The sequence below is a fragment of the Pocillopora damicornis genome, chromosome 4, assembly GCF_964200805.1.
Source record: "Pocillopora damicornis chromosome 4, jaPocDami1.2, whole genome shotgun sequence".
Taxonomy (NCBI): domain Eukaryota; kingdom Metazoa; phylum Cnidaria; class Anthozoa; order Scleractinia; family Pocilloporidae; genus Pocillopora; species Pocillopora damicornis.
Genome location: NC_142673.1, coordinates 11,885,092 through 11,904,468, shown reverse-complemented (window position 1 = coordinate 11,904,468; position 19,377 = coordinate 11,885,092). Strand labels below are relative to the sequence as shown.

The 19,377-nt window shown below is 37.2% G+C and overlaps 1 protein-coding gene across 1 annotated transcript; it reads right to left on the bottom strand.

Annotated features, from left to right (window-relative positions):
- Positions 1-2,051: 2,051 nt before the first annotated feature.
- Positions 2,052-17,283, bottom strand: LOC149046820 (uncharacterized). The gene is made up of 4 exons (XM_089205422.1): positions 17,096-17,283; positions 7,433-7,553; positions 2,826-2,943; positions 2,052-2,479 (listed from the first exon to the last, which is right to left on the bottom strand). Exons 2-4 carry the CDS (start codon positions 7,459-7,461, stop codon positions 2,192-2,194), a joined length of 435 nt encoding a protein of 144 aa, XP_089061548.1. The 5' UTR covers positions 7,462-7,553; positions 17,096-17,283; the 3' UTR covers positions 2,052-2,191.
- Positions 17,284-19,377: the final 2,094 nt, after the last annotated feature.

The following is a 19,377-nucleotide window of genomic DNA, read 5'->3' as shown; positions in this document are numbered from 1 at the left end:
GGTCCCTTTACCCAAGTGGGCATCAAAGTTGCCCGAGTTTGCTCCATCCTTGTTCCCTTGAAATTATTTAAACAACATCATTTAGTATGCCACATGACAAGAATTAAAAAGGTGTATCTTGTCAGACAGATTGGATTGTGTTAGAATTTTAACGTCACTTTTTAATGCAGTTAAATGCAATTTATTGGAGTTAACAACAAAGAGCATCAGCATTGTCTTGTAGTCAGCAGTTATTGGCATATGCACATGCCTCTGAATTCCATGTGCTCTTCCTTTGAGGCATTCTTGCGTGTGCTTTGAGTGTAAACTTGCAGCGTCGTAAGGAGTGCCTGCTCATCATCCAGACAGTTTTTGTTTTTCTTGGTCTATTTCTTTCTCCAAAGGCATAAGAACTGTAATCTTTCATTTGTTTTCCTGGTGGTTTACTGCTTTCATTCATATGGATCAGCTTTTGTTGCATTTGACAAATAACAGTGTTGCTGCCATTCTGGAATTGTCAAAAGTAATTACTCTGGTCCCATCCTCTATGGATCCTCCTCCATCCTTAACTAAAATCTCAGTTGCCTCAGCTCTAGCAGCCACCTCTCCTTCTTTTGTGCTCTCTGCTCAGGATCTCAGTCAAGCCTTTTCCTAAGTGTTAGGCAAGTCATTACCTCACATTTTGGCTGCCATGTAAAGCCACTCCACGAACACCTGTGCTTCAGTATTCCTTTACATTAATTGTGTGAACATTTTTAGACTATGTACTATAGATTATATATATTTATATATATACATCATGTATATATAGATTTTTTATCACTTTTTAATTTATTGTTAAATAAATTTGTTGTCATCTTGTAATCTAACTATCATATTTCCTGTGGTTTCTTTAGATATTTTTTTAATTTATTGTAAAGTGCATTAGATCATATACTTATAATGAATTTTGCACTATACAAGTCTTAAATTTGTTATTATTATTATTATTATTATTATTATTATTACATTATTATTATTACTATTGTTATTGTTATTATCATTATTACACATTGGCATTCACAAATGTTTAAGGCACCCAACCTCCAATTTGCGATGCAGTTGTTGAAAGCAGTTAAATGCAATTCAACAGAGTAAACGAAGTTAGCGGTTATTTGCATATGTGCATGAATCTGAATTCTATGTGCTCTTCTTTTGTGCTTTGAGTGAGAACTTGCAGCATTTTGAGGAATGCCAGCTCATCATCCAGGCAGTTTTCCCCACCCATTCCCTCCCTCTTTCCACTGTTTATTTAGTGTGACAGGTGCCTGTTTCCCTTCCCAGTGTGGGGCTCATGGCTGGGTTACCAAGAATTGCTAGCCATGAGAGAAGTCTCCATCTAGGAGCTGCCTGCTGATAGTGAAAGCTCCTGAATGTTTCAAGCACCCAATTTCCACTTGGCAATGCAGTTGTTAACTAAAATTTTCATTATCATACATCTCGAGCATGCATTTGATGCAGAGTAAAATATTTCAAGTTATGGAACTATAAATGCACTTTTTCTTATCGTATTGAAAGACTCTCTTGTCATCATTTGCACTCAGATATCTTGTTGGGGTTAGGGTAAGTAAATATTTCATGTTTACAGCTTCAAATCACATTCCTCTCATTCATTTGTGGGTTTCCAGTGAAAAGATACTTTGAAATGTTGGTGTTCTGTTATCTTCTTTATTGCATTCTTCTTCACTCCTTTGCACTCTTCCTTTCCCTCATGCATTTTGTAAATGTAAAGTTTCGGCCTCAATCCAATTAACTCTATGATGATCTTTCCACAGCTTCATATTTCATCATTCCCACCACTTTCTTGTTGCAGCCACTTGGAATGCCAGAGCAGTGATCTATGGGGTAGTTACTTGCATCAAACTTATCTTCAATATTACTGCCTATATCCTTGAAGAAGTCTTCAGTTTTGATCTAATAGCAGAGGCTATCAATGTCTGTGAAGAGAAGCTTTACACCATTTCCATATTTTGGTTCAATGTAGTTGTATTGGAAATTATACATAAGACTCTTGCTGATATCAGGATACTCATTCTGCAATATACCGGCTCATCAAACACAAGTTTTGTCTTCTTTGTGTGGATTTTGACAAGGTTTAAAACAAACATTATGCAATGCTTAAAATTTGGCTTTGCTGCAAGTGTAATAACTAATTTGCGATTGTTGACTAAACTCACATCCATGCAATTTCTGATGTTTTCCAAGTCTTTCTGATGGCAAAGTTACTCCTCAACTTGGAGAAATCATTCTTGAATTCAATCTTTTCTTTTGCAGAGGTATTCATGTTGAGCCCAATACATTTCTTCAACCAAGACTTTTCTTTGAAACTTTTTTCTCTGTGACTCTTTTGCATCTTCAAACTCTGAACAAGATACTGCTTGAAGTTCTTATAAGGAACTATGTATCTCTCCTTATCATACAGGTTTGGCACAAGCTTTTCAACCCTATTCATCAGCAACCTCTGAGGGGCAAGTGGATAGTTATTATGATCATCATGAAGCTCTTTTCAATATTCAAGAGCCACCTTGAGGATGCAAGGTGTTGATCTCCAGTTGTCAAAATCAGTAATCCACTCAAAACCTCCAACAGGAGGAGGCTTAGACATTGCCCATGTGTACAAATCATGCGCATCAAGATAAGTGATGGATTGATTTTGTTGGCTTGCTTGGATCATGATCTTCACCCATATATGGATTATTTGCTTTCCCATATAGATTTGAGATCATTAAAACACCTCTATTTCCTTTATTAATTATCAGCAGTATTTTCATCATGAATAATATTAAGAAAAAAATGGTTGTACTTACAATGATTGCTGATGCAAATGATTTCTCATTACAAGCAGGAATCATATCCCAGAAATGAGAATTTTCATGACTTACGAGACTGGGGAGATCACTGATTTCAATGGTTTCCCAATGAGGTCTGAAATAGAGATAATTAGAAATAAATAAAATGTCTGCTCAAAATGTTCTCCCAAGGGCTATGCTGTTCTATCCTTTCCTCCCTATGGTGGGGGCAGAGTATTTCCGATTGAAGAATATCTGTGATTGTCAGAAGGAACTTGATAACAAGATTGATCAAAAGGACAAGTCATGAAAAAATATGGAAGGGCTAAATTCATAGCTCAAGCAACATCAATTACATGTGGAATCACTTCCTCTTTCTTGTCATCAAATGGTGAATTAGTTTCAGCCTTTTTTTAACCTTTCTTTCAACTGGGGCTTCTGTTTGTAGCCAGAGACTTGAGAGAAAGATTTCAAAACATGAGAAAACTGTCTAACTCACTGAAGCAAAGCTTCTCTCAATCAGCAAACTCATTTAAAAAGCTTGGAAAAAAGGTCAATCTCAGATATCGAAATCAACGAGATACTGCACAAGGTTGAGTAATGTAAGTTTTTGAAATGTAATGTCTTGAATTCAAACAGAGACCAAAATGAATGAGTTTTTTTAAGATTAAATATTGACTAAAATTCTGAGGATATTTATTTAGGATGATGTAAATACAATCCAGATTAACTAAATTCAGCAAGCAGGCTACTTAGCTATGCCAGTTCTGTAGATCCACAGTTACTAAGTTTTGATGTAAAAGCAGGCTACTTAGTTACAGTGGTCCTGCAGATCTGCAGCAGCTTGATAAAACATAAAAAGACAAAAAAATATCCTGTTCTTGAGATACTTTTCTACTCCTCAGTTACTTGGTTACACTGGTCCTGTAGATCCATAGTTGCTGGCTTCCTAGCACAGAGTTATGTTACAACATGAAATATAACTTTGAAAAATTTTTGTTGAGAGCCTTCTACTCATCATCTTAGAACATTTTTTTGACACTTGTGGACTTCAGTTTCTAGTGAGGGATTTCTCTGACATTACAAGATGAGTTTATGAAGTCAATGATTGAATACTTTTCAGTAAACCATGTGCAATAATTGCAGTAAAAGTTGTAGTCAGGATTTTTCCCATCCAGGTAATAACCTCATGATTCAAAGCTGACACAAATTCTGGAGGCCTCTTCACCCATTCAGAAGATCTCTTAAAAGTTGGCTGAAAAGCTTTATTAACTTCAGAAGAATCCTGGAGTCAGAGGGTCAGCATCTTTGTACCTGCTTACAATATCACCAACTGACAGTGCATACTTATAGTCTTTCTGCCTTCTCCAGAGTTTGTCATGACAAAGGAAAAGACGATTTGCTTAATGAAAAGAATTAGGAGATTTAACATTAAAATTAGGTCTCCAGATATGCCTCAGAGCAGGCAAATAAATCTGTCGCATAGCCTGCTTTATCAGCCAAAGTTTGGCAATGTCTTCAGAAACTCCATCCTCTTGAGCTTATTTCTTTACTGCAGCCAATCCTTTCCAATAACCTTTCTGCCTATAATAGATTCTCTTTAAAGCTTTCTTTTCCATTTTTAGAATAGTTTACAAGAGATAACTAGCAACCAATTCCTCAGTGATAGCTGCAGCTCCAACGTAGATCATCTCAGCTGGTTTTAGTTGAACTCTTGCCTTATAGAAGTCTGAAAACTGTGGTTTAACCCCCACAAGCAGATGATGATCTTAGTGAAATCTGTTATAAAGCTTCAAAGGATAGGTGGTACCGGCAAAATTTTAATTCAACTGCTCTTTGATTCTGTCATTTGTGGTGATCCAATCAACTACCTTGATACTTCTTATAAAGGCACCTGGTACGTCTCCACAACAAGATCATGTTGCTTCTTGTCTTCATCAGCTTTATTGTGATCTCCAGTGAAATATTTTGCCAGATAACTTCCACCAAAAAATGCAGTTGCATTGATGATAGCTTCACCAACCATTATTGCTATGCTCACCATTTCATTTATCATTCATAGTGTTTGGAGTTACACTCCATCTCACTCAAGAAGAATGAAAATATATTTAAAATACAGTCCAACCAATGAAAGAACTATCCTTGCTACTGAAAGTATATGACCAAGTGTCACTGGTGACCATGTTTCAACCTTCCTCTCAGTGACCTTCTTGCCTGAGTTTTGCTTGTTCACTTCTCTAACTTTTCTGTTGCATTCAGTAAGTCGTTAGCCAGCTGCAACTCTCCCAGGGTCTAACTTTGGTTTCTTCTTATTCTTATCAGCTGAAGTCACTAGTGCTTCTTCAGTCTTGACTTCCTTATCATCCACTTTATAGTTTGTGAGATAATTTTAAAGTTCTCACACAAGTTCTTAATCAATTACTTGCCAAGTTCTTATCAAGTTCTTCTGGGGGATGTGTCTCATCATATTCAACATTATTGATAGCGAAAAGAGCAGCACTGTGATTGCCATGTACTTTCCATAGTTCAAACTAAATCTGTAGACAATCATACCAAGTTCTTTCTTAACCATGAAGTTCTTATTCAAGTCCTTGAGAAGTTCACCTTCATCAACAGGGAGAGAATGAGCCAATGCCTTGCATGAGAGTTTGAGGACCACTTCCACGTTACCATCACAAGTCCATGCTGATAATGAGGTCTCTTATCTCTTGAAGTACTTCTCAACATCTTTCTCAGAGAGTGAGATCTTGAGTGAGATCTTCTCCAATTATTTCTTTCGTTTTCCGCTTGTAACAAGAACAGTTAGTTGCTCTTGATGATCTGAATCGCTTGTGGGTTTAGCCTCGATGATGGCTGGTAACATCAGTAACAGCTTGTTGTTCATCTTCAGTTATTTCCATTTTAAAGGATGAAGAGTGAAGATGAGATGTGAATTATCCTCACTCTTGAGCTTTGCAATATTTTTTTTCTTTTCATCATTCATCAATTTACCTGCATAACTCTCAAATATGTTATTCATATTGTTAGCCAATGTATGGAAGAGAACAAATGAAGTGATGTTCTCTCTAATTGCATTCGCAATGCTCACCACCTGCTGTGAAAGAACCCAAACACTGATTCCCTCGTATCTTGCACTGAACGCCAAATTCAACAATTCACCTGTTCTCTTCAATACATCCCTAAAAATGGTGTAGTCATCAAAAATGATCAGTGTATTAGTACCCTCATGCACATAACTCATGATATCGAGCCAATCATCAATCTGATGTTAAAGTGTAGTGAACGCAAAAAAGTCCTGCTCATTTTTTTCAATGTTGTCTTACTTCTTGTAGTGAATGAATGTTGGACAGAGCAGGAAGATGTAAATGAACTTTCCCCAGAAGGCGGTGGTTGAGAGACTGACCAAGTATCTCGTCTTTCTTGAGTTTAACAGTCCAATAATCAACAGGTTGAATGGAATATTATCAGGATTCAAATCCCATTCATCTTATTCAGCTGTGGGTTTCCAGTGAGAAGACACCTCTTGAAATATTTCCTACATTCTTCTTCACTCCTTTGCACTTCTTCTCTTCCTTTCCCTCATGCATCTTGTAGCTGTAAAGTTTTGGCCTCAATCCAATGAACTCTGTGATGATCTTTCCACCAACTTCATATTTCATCATTCCGACCACTCTATTATTGCAGCAACTTGGAATGCCAGAACAGTGATCTATCGGGTAGTTACTCGCATCAAACCTTTAAAATCACCTTTTATATCCTTGAAGAAGTCTTCAGTTTTGATTTCATAGCAGAGACTGTCAATTTCTGTGAAGAGAAGCTTTGCACCATCTCCTTATTTCAGTTTGATGTAATTGTATTGGAAATCATACATCAGACTCTTGCTGATATCAGGATACTCATTCTGAAATATACTGCCTTCTTGAACACAAGTTTTGTCTTCTTCGTATGGACTGTGATCAGGTTTAAATTAAACATTGTGCAATGTTTAAAATTTGGCTTTGCTGTAAGTGTAATGGCTAATTTGTGATTGTTGACTAATCTCACATCCACACAATTTCTTATGTTTTCCAAAGTTTTTTCTGATGACAGAATTATTCCAAGGATATTCATGTTGAGCCCAATATGTTTCTTCCACCAAGGGTTTTCTTTGAAACTTTTTTCCCTGGATCTTCAAACCCAGAACAAGATATTTTTCAAGAAGTTTTTGTAATGAACTATGTATCTCTCCTTATCATACAGGTTTGGCACAAGCTTTTCAACCCCATTCATCATCAACCTCCGAGGGGCAAGTGGGTACTTATAATGATCATCATGAAGCTCTTTTCAATATTCAAGATCCACCTTGAGGATGCAAGGTGTTGATCTCCAGTTGTCAAAATCAGTACTCCACTCAAAACCTCCAACAGGAGGAGGTTTAGACATTGCCCATATGTACAAATTATTTGCATCAAGATAAGCAATGGATTAATTTTGTTGGCTTGCTTGGATCGTGATATTCACACATATATGGATTATTTACTTTCTTATATGGTTTAGAGATTATTGAAACACCTTCTCCATTTCCTTTCTCAATTATCAGCAGTATTTTCATCATGAATAATATTAAGAAAAATGGTTATACTTACAATGATTGCTGATGCATATGATTTCTCATTACAGCAAGCAGGAATCATATTCCAGAGATGAGAGTTTTCATGCCTGATGAGACTGGGGAGATCATTGATTTCAATGGTTTGCTGATGAGGCCTGAAATAGAAATAATTAAAAATAAATAAAATGTCTGCTCAAAAATGTGTTTCCAAGGGCTATGTTGCTTTATCCTTCCCTTCCTATGGTGGGGGCAGAGTATTTCAGATTGAAGAATATCTGTGATTGTCAAAAGGAACTTGATAACAAGACTGATCAAAACAAAGAAGTTGTAAAAAAACAAGGAAGGGCTAAATTTAAAGCTCAAGCAACATCAATTACATGTGGAATCACTTCCACTTTCTTGTCACCATATGGTTTAGCAGTTTCAGTTGTGTTGTTTACCTTTCTTTCGACTGGGGCTTCTGTCTGTGGCCAGAGACTTGAGAGAAAGATTTCAAAACATGAGAAAACTATGTCACTCACAGAAGTGAAGCTTCTCTCAATGAGTACACTCAATTAAAAAGCTTTGGAAAAAAAGTCAATCTCAGACATCGAAGTTGATGTGATACTGCATGAGGTAGAGTAATATTGTTTTGAAAGAGAAGCTCAGAAAAACGTGCTCTACTGGGAGTAAAGAGAATATTTATGTTTAAACTCTGAAGGAAGAAAAGAAAAAAATCAGAAAAAATCAGCTTTCTGTTAAAAAAAAGTGTACAGAGTAAGATTTGAATTCATCAAGAGAATAAAATTAATGTGTTTCTTTTAAGTAAATATCTACAAAATTCTGGGGATATTTATTTAACATGATGTAAATACAATCCAGATTAAATAAATTCAGCAAGCTGGTTACTTAGTTATGCCAGTCCTGTAGATCCACAGTAACAAGTTTTTGTTGTTAAAGCTGGTTACTTAATTACAGCAGTGAAACGTGAAAAGTCAAAAAAGCATCCTGTTGTTGAGATATTCTTGTACTCCTCCGCAGTTACTTGGTTACACTGGTCCTGTAGATTGTAGATCCAAAGTTGCCGGCTTCCTAGTACGGAGTTATGTTACAACATATATTATAGCTTTGAAAAAATTTTGACGAGAGCCTTCTACCCAATGTCTTGGAACATTTTTTGACACTTGGACTTCAATCACTAATGAGCAATTTCTCAGACATTCCAGGATGAGTTTAAGAAGTCAATGATCGAACACTTTTCAGTAAACCATGTGCAATAATCGCAGTGAAAGTCATAGTCAGGATTTTTTCCATCCACATAATAACCTCATGATTCAAAGCGGAGACAACTTCTGGAGGCCTCTTTACCCATTCAAAAGATCTCTTATAAATTGGCTGAAAAGCTTTCTTAACTTCAGAAGAATCCTTTAGAGTCAGAGGGTCAGCAAATTTGTACTTGCTCACAACCTCCCCTACTGCCAGTGCTTACTTATGCATACTTGGTGGAATCCATTTAGAGATTCACCATGAAAATTAAGTATGTGGATATGCTTCAGAGCAAGTAAATAAATCTGCCACATAGCCTGCTTTACCAGCCAAAGTTTTGCAACATCTTCAGAAAATCCAGCCTCTTGAGCTTATTTCTTCACTGCAGCCAATCCTTTCCAACCTTTCCGACTACAGTAGATTCTTGAAAGCTTTCTTTCCATTTTTGAGTTTTTTTTTAATGAAAAAGAAAAACACTCTATGTTAGTGTATAGAGTGGTATGTTGCTCACATCAATCAGATCCCCACATTCAGGTATGTATCTTACACCACTCAGATGGCTGCATTAGGTTATGTATCTTGCCCCAATAATATCATGGCATTTGAATATCTTGCACCAATCAGTGTTTGGGTATTGTTTTCTTGAAAATGATGTCATGGATCAGGGGGCTGTGCACAAAGAATGACATTAATCAGAAATTTGGGGCTCATTTGATAAGTGTAATGGTTTGCGGCCTTCATGAGAACCTCATCAATTAAGGTCACAACGCACATGCCAAACAACTTACATTTCATCACATACCATTAAAACAAAGTCCAATCAGAACATACCCAATCATTGCACTACATGAACATTAAGCAATTTTTCACATGCTTGAATTGTATACCACCATTCTCACTCATTAATAATTCATACTGTGAAAACAAAGGAAATTACAACTGTGAAGGAGGTTTGGATATGTGATCTTAATTATTATAAAAATTTGGTGAAATTTTGCTTTGATTTTCTCCAAGAATTATTGATGGTTTGAGAACCAAACATCAAACATTCCAAAGGGTGTTTCATCCAATATCCAAGCATCTTGAAGTTGGTTAAAAAAAACTTGGCTATGCCTCGTTTTTTCAACCATTTCTCGATGTTTAGATATTGGATGAAACACTCTTCCTCATGTTTGGTATATTACATCAAATTCCATTTGCCCAAATTGAATCTTGCTCTATCACATCTCATTTTCTTGAAAAACAACCTGAATTTTATAAAGTATTTTCACTGCATTGTCCAACCTCGTTGAAAAAAATTCACATGGAACTAAATGCTACTGATATTGAGTTTTCCACACAGTTCTCCCGCATTTGACTTTTTCTGTAAATTAAAGTTGCTTTTACCTACCTTGGACTTAACCCAATTGCATGTTGATTCCTTATAAACAACCTAAAGTTTATCACACATTTCACAGGCAGAGAGCAAAGTCCAGATAGGCAACAACCAATCAAGGAGCCCTCTTTGAAATACTATCCTTTTCTCTAGTTCAGTGCTTCTTCACTGATTTGAGATCAAAATATATCTTTGGTTATGGTCTATTAGAGGAACAGCAGAGTTTCAGTTTGCTTTTCATAGTAGAATTACACAGAACTATATTTTTAGTTAACTAATTGTAGACAAATAATTCCAATTTCTCTGTTGGAGGAATGGCAGTAAGCATAGTCTCTTTTTGATGCAACCATTATTTGGTCTCATTACACAACGCAATCTCTCTGAAATGGGAATAGAGGCTGTTGTGTGATGAGTCCAAACAATGGCTACAAAGGAGACAACAGTATGCGTGGCACCAATGCATTTAATTTTTCCTCACACATATTTAGACAATAGAGACAGCAGATTACATAATATCTGTGTAACCTCAGATAAATTAGCTTTTTATCTGTCTTTCTGCGATATATTCTTTTTTTGAAAATTATGCTCTTTTCAGTGACAAAAATGATAACATTGAGTACACAAACTGTCCTATCTCAACCCACCCTGCCAAAAAAATAACTCTTGCATGCTATGCATGCCTTTGTTTAAAATAGTTCACAAGAGACGACTAGCAACCAATTCTACAGTGATAGCTGCAGCTCCAACATAGATCATCTCAGCTTGTTTTAGTTGAACACTTACCTTATAAAAGTCTGAAAACTGTTGTTCAATCCCCAAATGGAGATGATGACCTTGGTGAACTCTGTTATAAAGTTTCAAAGGATAGATGATACCAGTAAAGTTTAAATTCACCTGCTCTTTGATTCTGTCATTTGTGGCAATCCAATTGACTAGCTTGATAGTTCTCATAAGGTACCTGGTACTTTTCCACAGCTAGATCACGTTGCTTCTTGTCTTCATCAGCTTAACTTCAATTTCCAGTTAAAAATTTTGCCAGATAACTTCCACCAACAAATGCAGTTGCATTGATGATAGCTTCACCAACCATTGTTGCTATGCTCACCATGCTATGCTTGCCATGTACTTTCCATGGTTCAAACTCAATCTGCAGACAATAATACTAAGTTCTCTCTCAACCATGAAGTTTTTATTTACTTTAGAAGTTCACCTTCATCAACAGGGAGAAAATGAGCCTATGCCTTGCATAAGAGTTTGAGAACCGCTTTCACATTACCATTACAAGTCCATGCTGATAATGAGGTCTCACATCTCTTGAAGTACTTCTCAACATCTTTCTCAGAAAGTCTCTTGACTTGATCATGAGTGAGATCTTCTCAAATCATTTTCTTTGCTATCCACTTGCAATGAGAATAGTTAGATGCTCTTGATGATCTGAATCACTTGTGAGTTCAGCCTTGATGATAGTTGGTAACATCAGCAACAGCTTGTTGTTCATCTTCAGTTATTTCCATTTTATAGGACATAGAGTGAAGATGAGATGTGAATGATCCTCACTCTTGAGCTTTGCAATAACTTTTTCCTTTTGACATGAGTGAGATCTTGTCGAATCATTTTCTTTGCTCTCCACTTGCAATGAGAATAGTTAGATGCTCTTGATGATCTGAATCACTTGTGGGTTCAGCCTTGATGATGGTTGGTAACATCAGCAACAGCTTTTTGTTCATCTTCAGTTATTTCCATATTATAGGATGTAGCATGAAGACGAGATGTGAATGATCCTCACTCTTGAGCTTTGCAATAACTTTTTCCTTTTGACATGAGTGAGATCTTATCGAATCATTTTCTTCGCTTTCCACTTGCAATGAGAACAGTTAGATGCTCTTGATGATCTGAATCACTTGTCAATTGACCTGCATAAGTCTTGAATATAATCTTCATATTATTAGCCAATGGTGTATGGAAGAGAACAAATGAAGCAATGTTCTCTCTAATAGCATTAACAATACTCGTCACCTGCTGTTAGAACCCAAATGCTGATTCCCTTATGTCTTGCACTGAATGCCAAATTCAATAATTCACTTGTTCTCTTCTGTGCATCCCTGAAAGCTGTGCAGTCATCAAAAATGATCAGTGTATTTGTACCCACATGCACATAACTCATGATATTGAGCCAATCATCAATTTGATGATAAAGTGTAGTGAACGCAAACTTTTCTCCAATGTTGCCTTTTTATGTAGAGAATGAATGTTGAACAGGGGAGGAAGATGTAATGGAACTTTCCTCAGAAGTTGGTGCTTGAGAGATTGACAAATTATCTTGTCTTTCTTGAGTTTGACAGTCTGACAATCATGTTGAGTGGAATATTATCAGGATTCCTATTTTATTTTCAACTTACTTCATAGCCAGTAATTCATTTATAATGACCATGTGGTAGTATGTTCATCTTATCACACTGAATAACCCTCTTGGCACTCAGAGATATCCTGTTGCAGTTAGCATGAGTGAATATTTCATGTTTATGGCTTCGAATCACATTCATCTTATTCGTCTGTGGGCTTCCAGTGAAAAGACACACCTTGCAATATTGGTGTTTTATCATCTTCTTTACTACATTCTTCTTCACTCCTTTGCACTTCTACTCTTCCTTTCCCTTGTGCATCTTTTAGCTGTAAAGTTTTGGCCTCAATCCAGTAAACCCTACGCTGATCTTTCCACTTGCTTCATATTTCATCATTCCCACCACTTTCTTATTGTAGCAACTTGAAATGCCAGAACAGTGAACTATCAGGTAGTTACTTGTGTCAAACTTATCTTCAACATCACCACTTATATCCTTGTAGTCGTCTTCAGTTTCAATACCAAATCAGATAAGTGATGAGAATAAAGAAAAATATAAACTTGAGAATAATTAGTTGATCCAATGCTAAATTCTTATAACTAACATTGTAAGAATTGTATAGTTGACAGTAAGGAGCATTACAAATTTGAACTGGGAGTTAAAGGGTTAAAATTTGGCTTTGCTGCAAGTGTAATGACTAATCTGCAATTGTGGACTCTGATGTTTTCCAGTTTTTCTGATGACAGAGTTATTCCTCAAGGAGGAGAAATCTTTCCTGAATTCATTCTTTGCTTTTGCACAGGGATATTTATGTTGAGCTCAATGTATTTCTTCAATCAAGGCTTTTCTTTTAAACATATTCCTCTGTGAATCTTTTTGATCTTCAACCTGAGATCAAGAAACTACTTGAGGCTCTTGTGATGAACTATGTATCTCTCCTTATCATACAGATTTGGGATAAGCCTTTCAACCCTATTGATCGTCAACCTTTGAGGGGCAAGTGGACAGTTGTTATGATTATCATGAAGCTCTTCGGAATATTCAAGGTCCACATTGAAGATGCAAGGCATTGATTCCAGACATTGCCCATGCTTACAAATTATTCATGTCAAGATAAGCAATGAATTAATTTTGTTGGCTTTCTTGGATCGTGATCTTCACCCATATATGGACTATTTGCTTTCCCATACCAATCTGAGATCATTGAAACACCTCCCCTAATTCCTTTCTCAATCATCAGCAGCATGTCATGATCAGCGAGTGAATAGAGACCTTGATGTGTCACCTTCAATGCTGCATCCCAAGACAATCCAGGAGAAGTGTAATACCATGCAGGGTCAAGTTTATAATTCTTGTGCCTTGTGACACGTTTTGAACTCTTCAAATACTTCTATCAGTAGGAGAACGTCTGATTTGAGATAAAGTCATGATAATCACCTAAAGTCTTTATGTCAAACTCTTTCAGTAATTGTGAAGAAGAGCTCCCCAAAAAACCTGTTGGCCAACTGTTGGTCAACTGTCAGCCGACAGTTGGCCGACAGACGGCCGATAGGTTTTGCCCGAAATATAGGCTACCTGTCGGCTGACAGTCGGCCGACTGTTGGTAATGTGTCGGTAACCTGTCGGTAGCTTGTCGGTAAAACGTTAGCACAAACCTTAATGTTTTCTCTCGGTTTTCGCTTGATACAACATCCAGCATGTGTAATACATTGACAAGAATAGCCTTTCATAGATGGTAATTGTGAAGAAGAGCTCCCCAAAAAACCTGTTGGCCAACAGTTGACCAACAGGTTACCGACAGTCTACCGACAGCTAACCAATAGGTTACCGACAGGTTAAGAAAAAAGAAAACATGACTTTTTGTGCATGCTCATAATCTTCATCTGATCTATCACAGTTATCAAGTTTGGAGTGGAACTTTTCCTTCAGTGGCAGCTGTTTCTTTGAACTTAGTGATGTTATCCACGTAGTCCACGTAGTTGTGGATACAAATCTTTCCTGGAGAGTAAAGCTATATTTCTGTAATATTTCTCTGTCAAGTGAAAATGAGTATTGACAGGTTTTTGACATGACTTATGTATCAATTCACAGTTCAAACACTTACAACATAATCCAAATTCTTTCTATTGAACCATTTTACCATCGTCATTCACATATTTCTTGATATATTTCCCATGTCTACATGCCTTGCATTTTCCACAATCTGTCAAATTACCAACCAATCTGTCAAGTTGAGAAGCCATGAACTTGAAGCTGTTGATAAAGCGAACCTCATTCTAGACTGTTACCAGTTTCCCTTCTTTTGTAGTGCACATGTCAAATAACATGTCTTTGCTGAACCGATGTATTTTTCCTCATTGTTTGAAGTGCATTTGATGTTTCCTTAACTCTTGGCAAGATTCTTGAAAAGATGAGAATCATATTCAGCCAGTTTGTGAAAGATGATAGGAGTGAATTCTAGCTTCTCAAATTTTAGGTTGCATTTGTTGTGAGCTGCTCCAGGACACTTTCCTGTGAAATTTAAATGACCTCTTACTTTGCCATCATCATCTTTAAATTTATCTTGCAGATCCAACAGCGTTTTGCCATGTTAAAATCACACCTATCTTTATCTGTGAAGATCATGTCCTTTCAAATTGATTTCTCTATAAATCTTATAGATATTATCTTCAACCATTTCATCAAAGATCTGAGCAACATCATCATCTTCACTCTTGCTATGTAAATGACAGGATCTTGTTTATGTATATTATCAGTGAAGCAGATAATGTGATGATAGACATCATATGGTTTATGCCTCTGATATTTATTGGCGAGGCTCTCCTCACTCCTCAGCTTTCAAATGTCAATCAGTTTTGTGAATGATTCAAACTCAGGGTAAATTGCCAAGAGCTCTTGTGATGCACCACTTGAAGCAGTCATCATCTTCATTTTTTGTGTTTACAATTGCCTTCTTCCTTTGAAAAGATTTTGGGAGTTCAATGTAAGATGAACCTCTCAGTGGATCATACACTGTGAAATGTATATCTAGTGATATAACTTTCTCAAACCTCCAAATTCTTTTATTTTTATTGAAGTTCTGTAGTTTCTCTCTGAGTGTTTCCTTCAGTTGCCTGAAGATTACCTTTCACTTCAGTTAAGAAATAAAGAAAATTTAACCGGAGTGATCTAACCTTGTTTTCTCTCAGCATCTCGAATGTGAGAATCGTCTTGACTTTCCTCTTACATTTTTCTCTCCTAATTCTTTAAGACTTTAGGTGAGTCCATGAACTCTTTGGAGAGGCTTAGTTTGTGTCATTCTTTTTAAAAGTATTGTTTTTTCTGGACCTCTGTTGTGTTTGTGATGAGCTTAAGTTTTGGGTAACCTCTGTGTCCACTACAATTCACTTCCATGTTTAATTCAACGACTGTCATCTTCTCCACTTTACTTTGATACAAAAATATGACCATTTTTTTCCAATCACCAAAGTTGAGTCAATGAGCTGATGAGCCAAAAATAAGATATCAAAATGAGCCAGAAATACGCTATTGAAACTGTCTCAAAATTGTGTCTCTAAATGGTGTTTACAAGCATGAAGCCCCATTTTCCAACTACTTCCACAGTCACCCACTTGCATGTGCACATGACCCTGTTGATTATGCCACTTTAATCCAGTTTTTTGCACCAAGAGAAAGGTTTTTCATGTATTTTCTTAGTTATAATTTATCTTTCAGTCAAGAAGGGGCAACTTAGAGTAACATCACTTAACAAAGACCAGTTGTAAGACAGTTCATGGGAAATAGGTGACCCTATTCTGTAGAATGACAGAATGGCGGATTGATTGTATGGCAGAATATCCCAAAACATTGAGTGGTAAACATAATTCTAATATTTAAAACTAGTATTTTGTAACACTCTGATAATTAAGAAACAAAAAGGTACATAATAATTATTCTGATGAGACAAACTTTAAATCTATTAGAAGGGATATTTTACACCATATCGAGCCAAGATATTATTTTCTTTTCTCAGAGAAATAGGGTACAGTAATTTACAGGCATGTTCCCTTGACATATTCTCTTGAGTATAACAAATTTCCCATCAAATCAGCAACAGAGTAAAAAGAGTAATATCAGTATACTGTTTTGTTTATAAATCAACTAAAATGTCCCATGACCTCACACACACATGACCACAAAAAGGTTAAACTTATTGGTGAATGATATAGGTGTGTAGATTTTAGGGAAAAAAAGGCCCAAAACCGAGTAGATTTAAATTTCTAGATACACTAAAAATAATTTTAAGATTGAAGTATGGTATTGAGTGACCTTTACTGAGAATTAAATTTTTGATATTCTGGGAATCATTATAACGTGATTTTGAAAGGCATTTGTTTGTACGAGTTTCTATAATTAACAGCAACAATATATCCATTATGTAACTTAAGTATAATTGCTGCGGTGATTATAGACATGATTGGTCGAGGATTCATATATTGCTATAATCACCTAGCGTGAGGTGATTAAGGATTTTCCTTCAATCCACTTTTCCATCATTGCACCAAATATGGTCATGATCACTCGTTCAAATGACCTTTGAGTAAGGCTGGGCTTCAAATTTACATCGCCACCTTTCCATACCAGGCTCTCTACGCTTTTTGAAGATTTAAAATTCTACAACATTTCAAAGACAAAATCTACGAAAGTTTCTTTCCTTCAACGAGTCAGAACAGAGAAAGCAGGGAAATCGACTTACAAATGGCCTCAGGGGTCGGTAGCGTCACAACCACGATATCTCGAGTTGATTTTAGTATGCCAGTACAATAGCAGCCAAAGTAGATGGATGTCTTACTCTTGGGAGAGGTGAATAACTCCGTTTCCGAGAGGTCTCATGGGGTTCTGCACTAAGCCGCTCACACCACTTGCTTTTCGCTGACTCGACCTGCTGAATCTGCACTTACAATGAGTCCATGATACATGTGTGTCAGCGTCATCTTTAACTGGTGGTTTCACTGATCTTGTTTCTAGCGGATATGGTTAAGGCAAAGCAGCACCGGGATGTAGAATGCACACAAAGAATTTGCTGCCAATGAACTTGAGTTGGTTTGTGCTTGGATTTGCAACACTTCTGGTAATGCCCTTTTTTTCCACACTTTTGACATACGACTTCTCTGGCTGGACACTCGGGTGTGGGATGGGCAGGTTTAGCTCCGCGACTAAACAATTTTGTCGCTCACTTCTTCCCTGTTCCTTTCTTCCTTTCTTCTCGAAGTATCTTCCTTCTCTGTCTTGTCCTTTAACAGTTTCCTTGTCGTCTTGTTGGTTTGCGTGCAGCTTCTGAACTTCACTTGATCGTTGCTGTATGGCCGCGACTTCTGTGGAAACTGTACTCAGAGTTTGCTCAATTGATTTCTGACAATCACTGTTATAGATGTCCGTAGCAATCTCAATGACCTGCTCTGTCGCCAGCATATTCTGGTGTTCTCCTAAACCCTTTTGATACCCCAGCGGAGTTTTGAGCCCAACGAGAATTTCATTTCTGAGCGCCATGTTTTTCTCTTCTTCTGGCCATCCACACGTTTCCTTGACTTCTCTACATTTTCAATGTATTCCAGTAACTCCATGTTTCCTTGCGTCAAAACCTCGTACTGAGTGGCCGCGACGAGTCTACTTCCTCTAGGTCTGCAAAGTTCCTCCAGTTTCCCTTAAAACTTTTCCCACTTCACATTATGTTGCTTTGTCAAGAAAAATTTAACCTAGCCCTGATTTATCACGACCACTGATAAATACCCAAGCATATAGATTCTGGATCAACTTAGGTCATCGTTAAACCTTTGCATAGGACACATACCTTTTTCCTCTACTCTAGGAAACGTTCGTGTAGTTTTCCATCATTAGTCCGTTGGAGAACCAGTCCCTTTGTCGGTACTTCCATCGCCGTTCAGCCTTCTCACGTTGCTAAAAAACGTTTCTATAAAATAGGAAGGCAAGATTTTTTAACTCCTGACACCATGAGTTCTCATGCTACTCCGCCAAACACTGACTTGTATATCTCATCGAACTTTGTTAAACAAAATATACTTACTTCCATCTGCACTAAACTCTGAATGAATAAATCTTAAACTGCATGAACGAATACCACACGATAATTATTCCTAACGACTCCGTTAACATATTGCACAATACAAGCTCATTAGCGGTACGTTCTTTGTGTGCACTCCACATTCCGGCATTGTAACAAGTTTATTGCTTGCAAGAACAAGTACTACCAAGCACCACTGGAACTGCCAGAACGACACTACCGTTATTGTTTCACCACATATTTCGAGCAAGCACGTAAAGCCACTTTGGTTGAACTTAGACCCATCCACTAGGTTGAATGTGAGATCGACTCAGTCACTGGATGCAATGTAATGCCTTTGTACATGTACAAATCGTTGTTAGGAGATGACGCATTCTCGGCTACTCCAGTTCAAATCTTCGATACGCGAGTCATCTTCGGATACGATGACTCACCGATGGTAAATCTTCGTGCGTGCGCAATTACCATTCACACGAGTATAAGCAGCCACAGACATGGTTGGATGGAAACATGTCAGGTGACAGATACTTGAGGATATTTTGTCCCAGGCAGAGGAACTATTGACAAATTGAGGTACATTGCCTTCCCAATGATAAAACCTTTAGCTCTAACCAGTGCTCCACAACTCATACGAGTGTAAATTCTCTACACCAAAACGCTCGGATGGAGTAAAAATGCCTACATCCGAGATAAAGGATGACGCTGTTCTTTTAAATGGCAAGATACACTCCCTACCTATTACAAAGGAGTACGTATTATCGGAATTGAACTTTGTGTTCGAAGGCATCAGTAAATTACCAGGGAGCCGGGTGTTAAACCCATGCAACACCCTCCCCCCTCCCCCAGGGCAGTAGTGGAGAGGAGAAAGAAAAGGCTTTCAAAGACGAGCTGGAGAGATGGTGTAGCTTAGGAATCATTGAGCCAGTCGAGGGACATACGGATTGAATCACTAGCAT

What these genes read in the sequence shown, in the direction of transcription:
- LOC149046820 (XM_089205422.1), bottom strand. Translation starts at nt 7,461, where the DNA reads ATGAGAAATCATATGCATCAGCAATCATT. An exon ending in CATATGCATCAGCAATCATT is followed by an intron (nt 2,944 to 7,432) that starts GTAAGTATAACC and finishes TCTCTATTTCAG; the next exon opens with ACCTCATTGGGAAACCATTG. An exon ending in CATTTGCATCAGCAATCATT is followed by an intron (nt 2,480 to 2,825) that starts GTAAGTACAACC and finishes CTTGCCCCTCAG; the next exon opens with AGGTTGCTGATGAATAGGGT.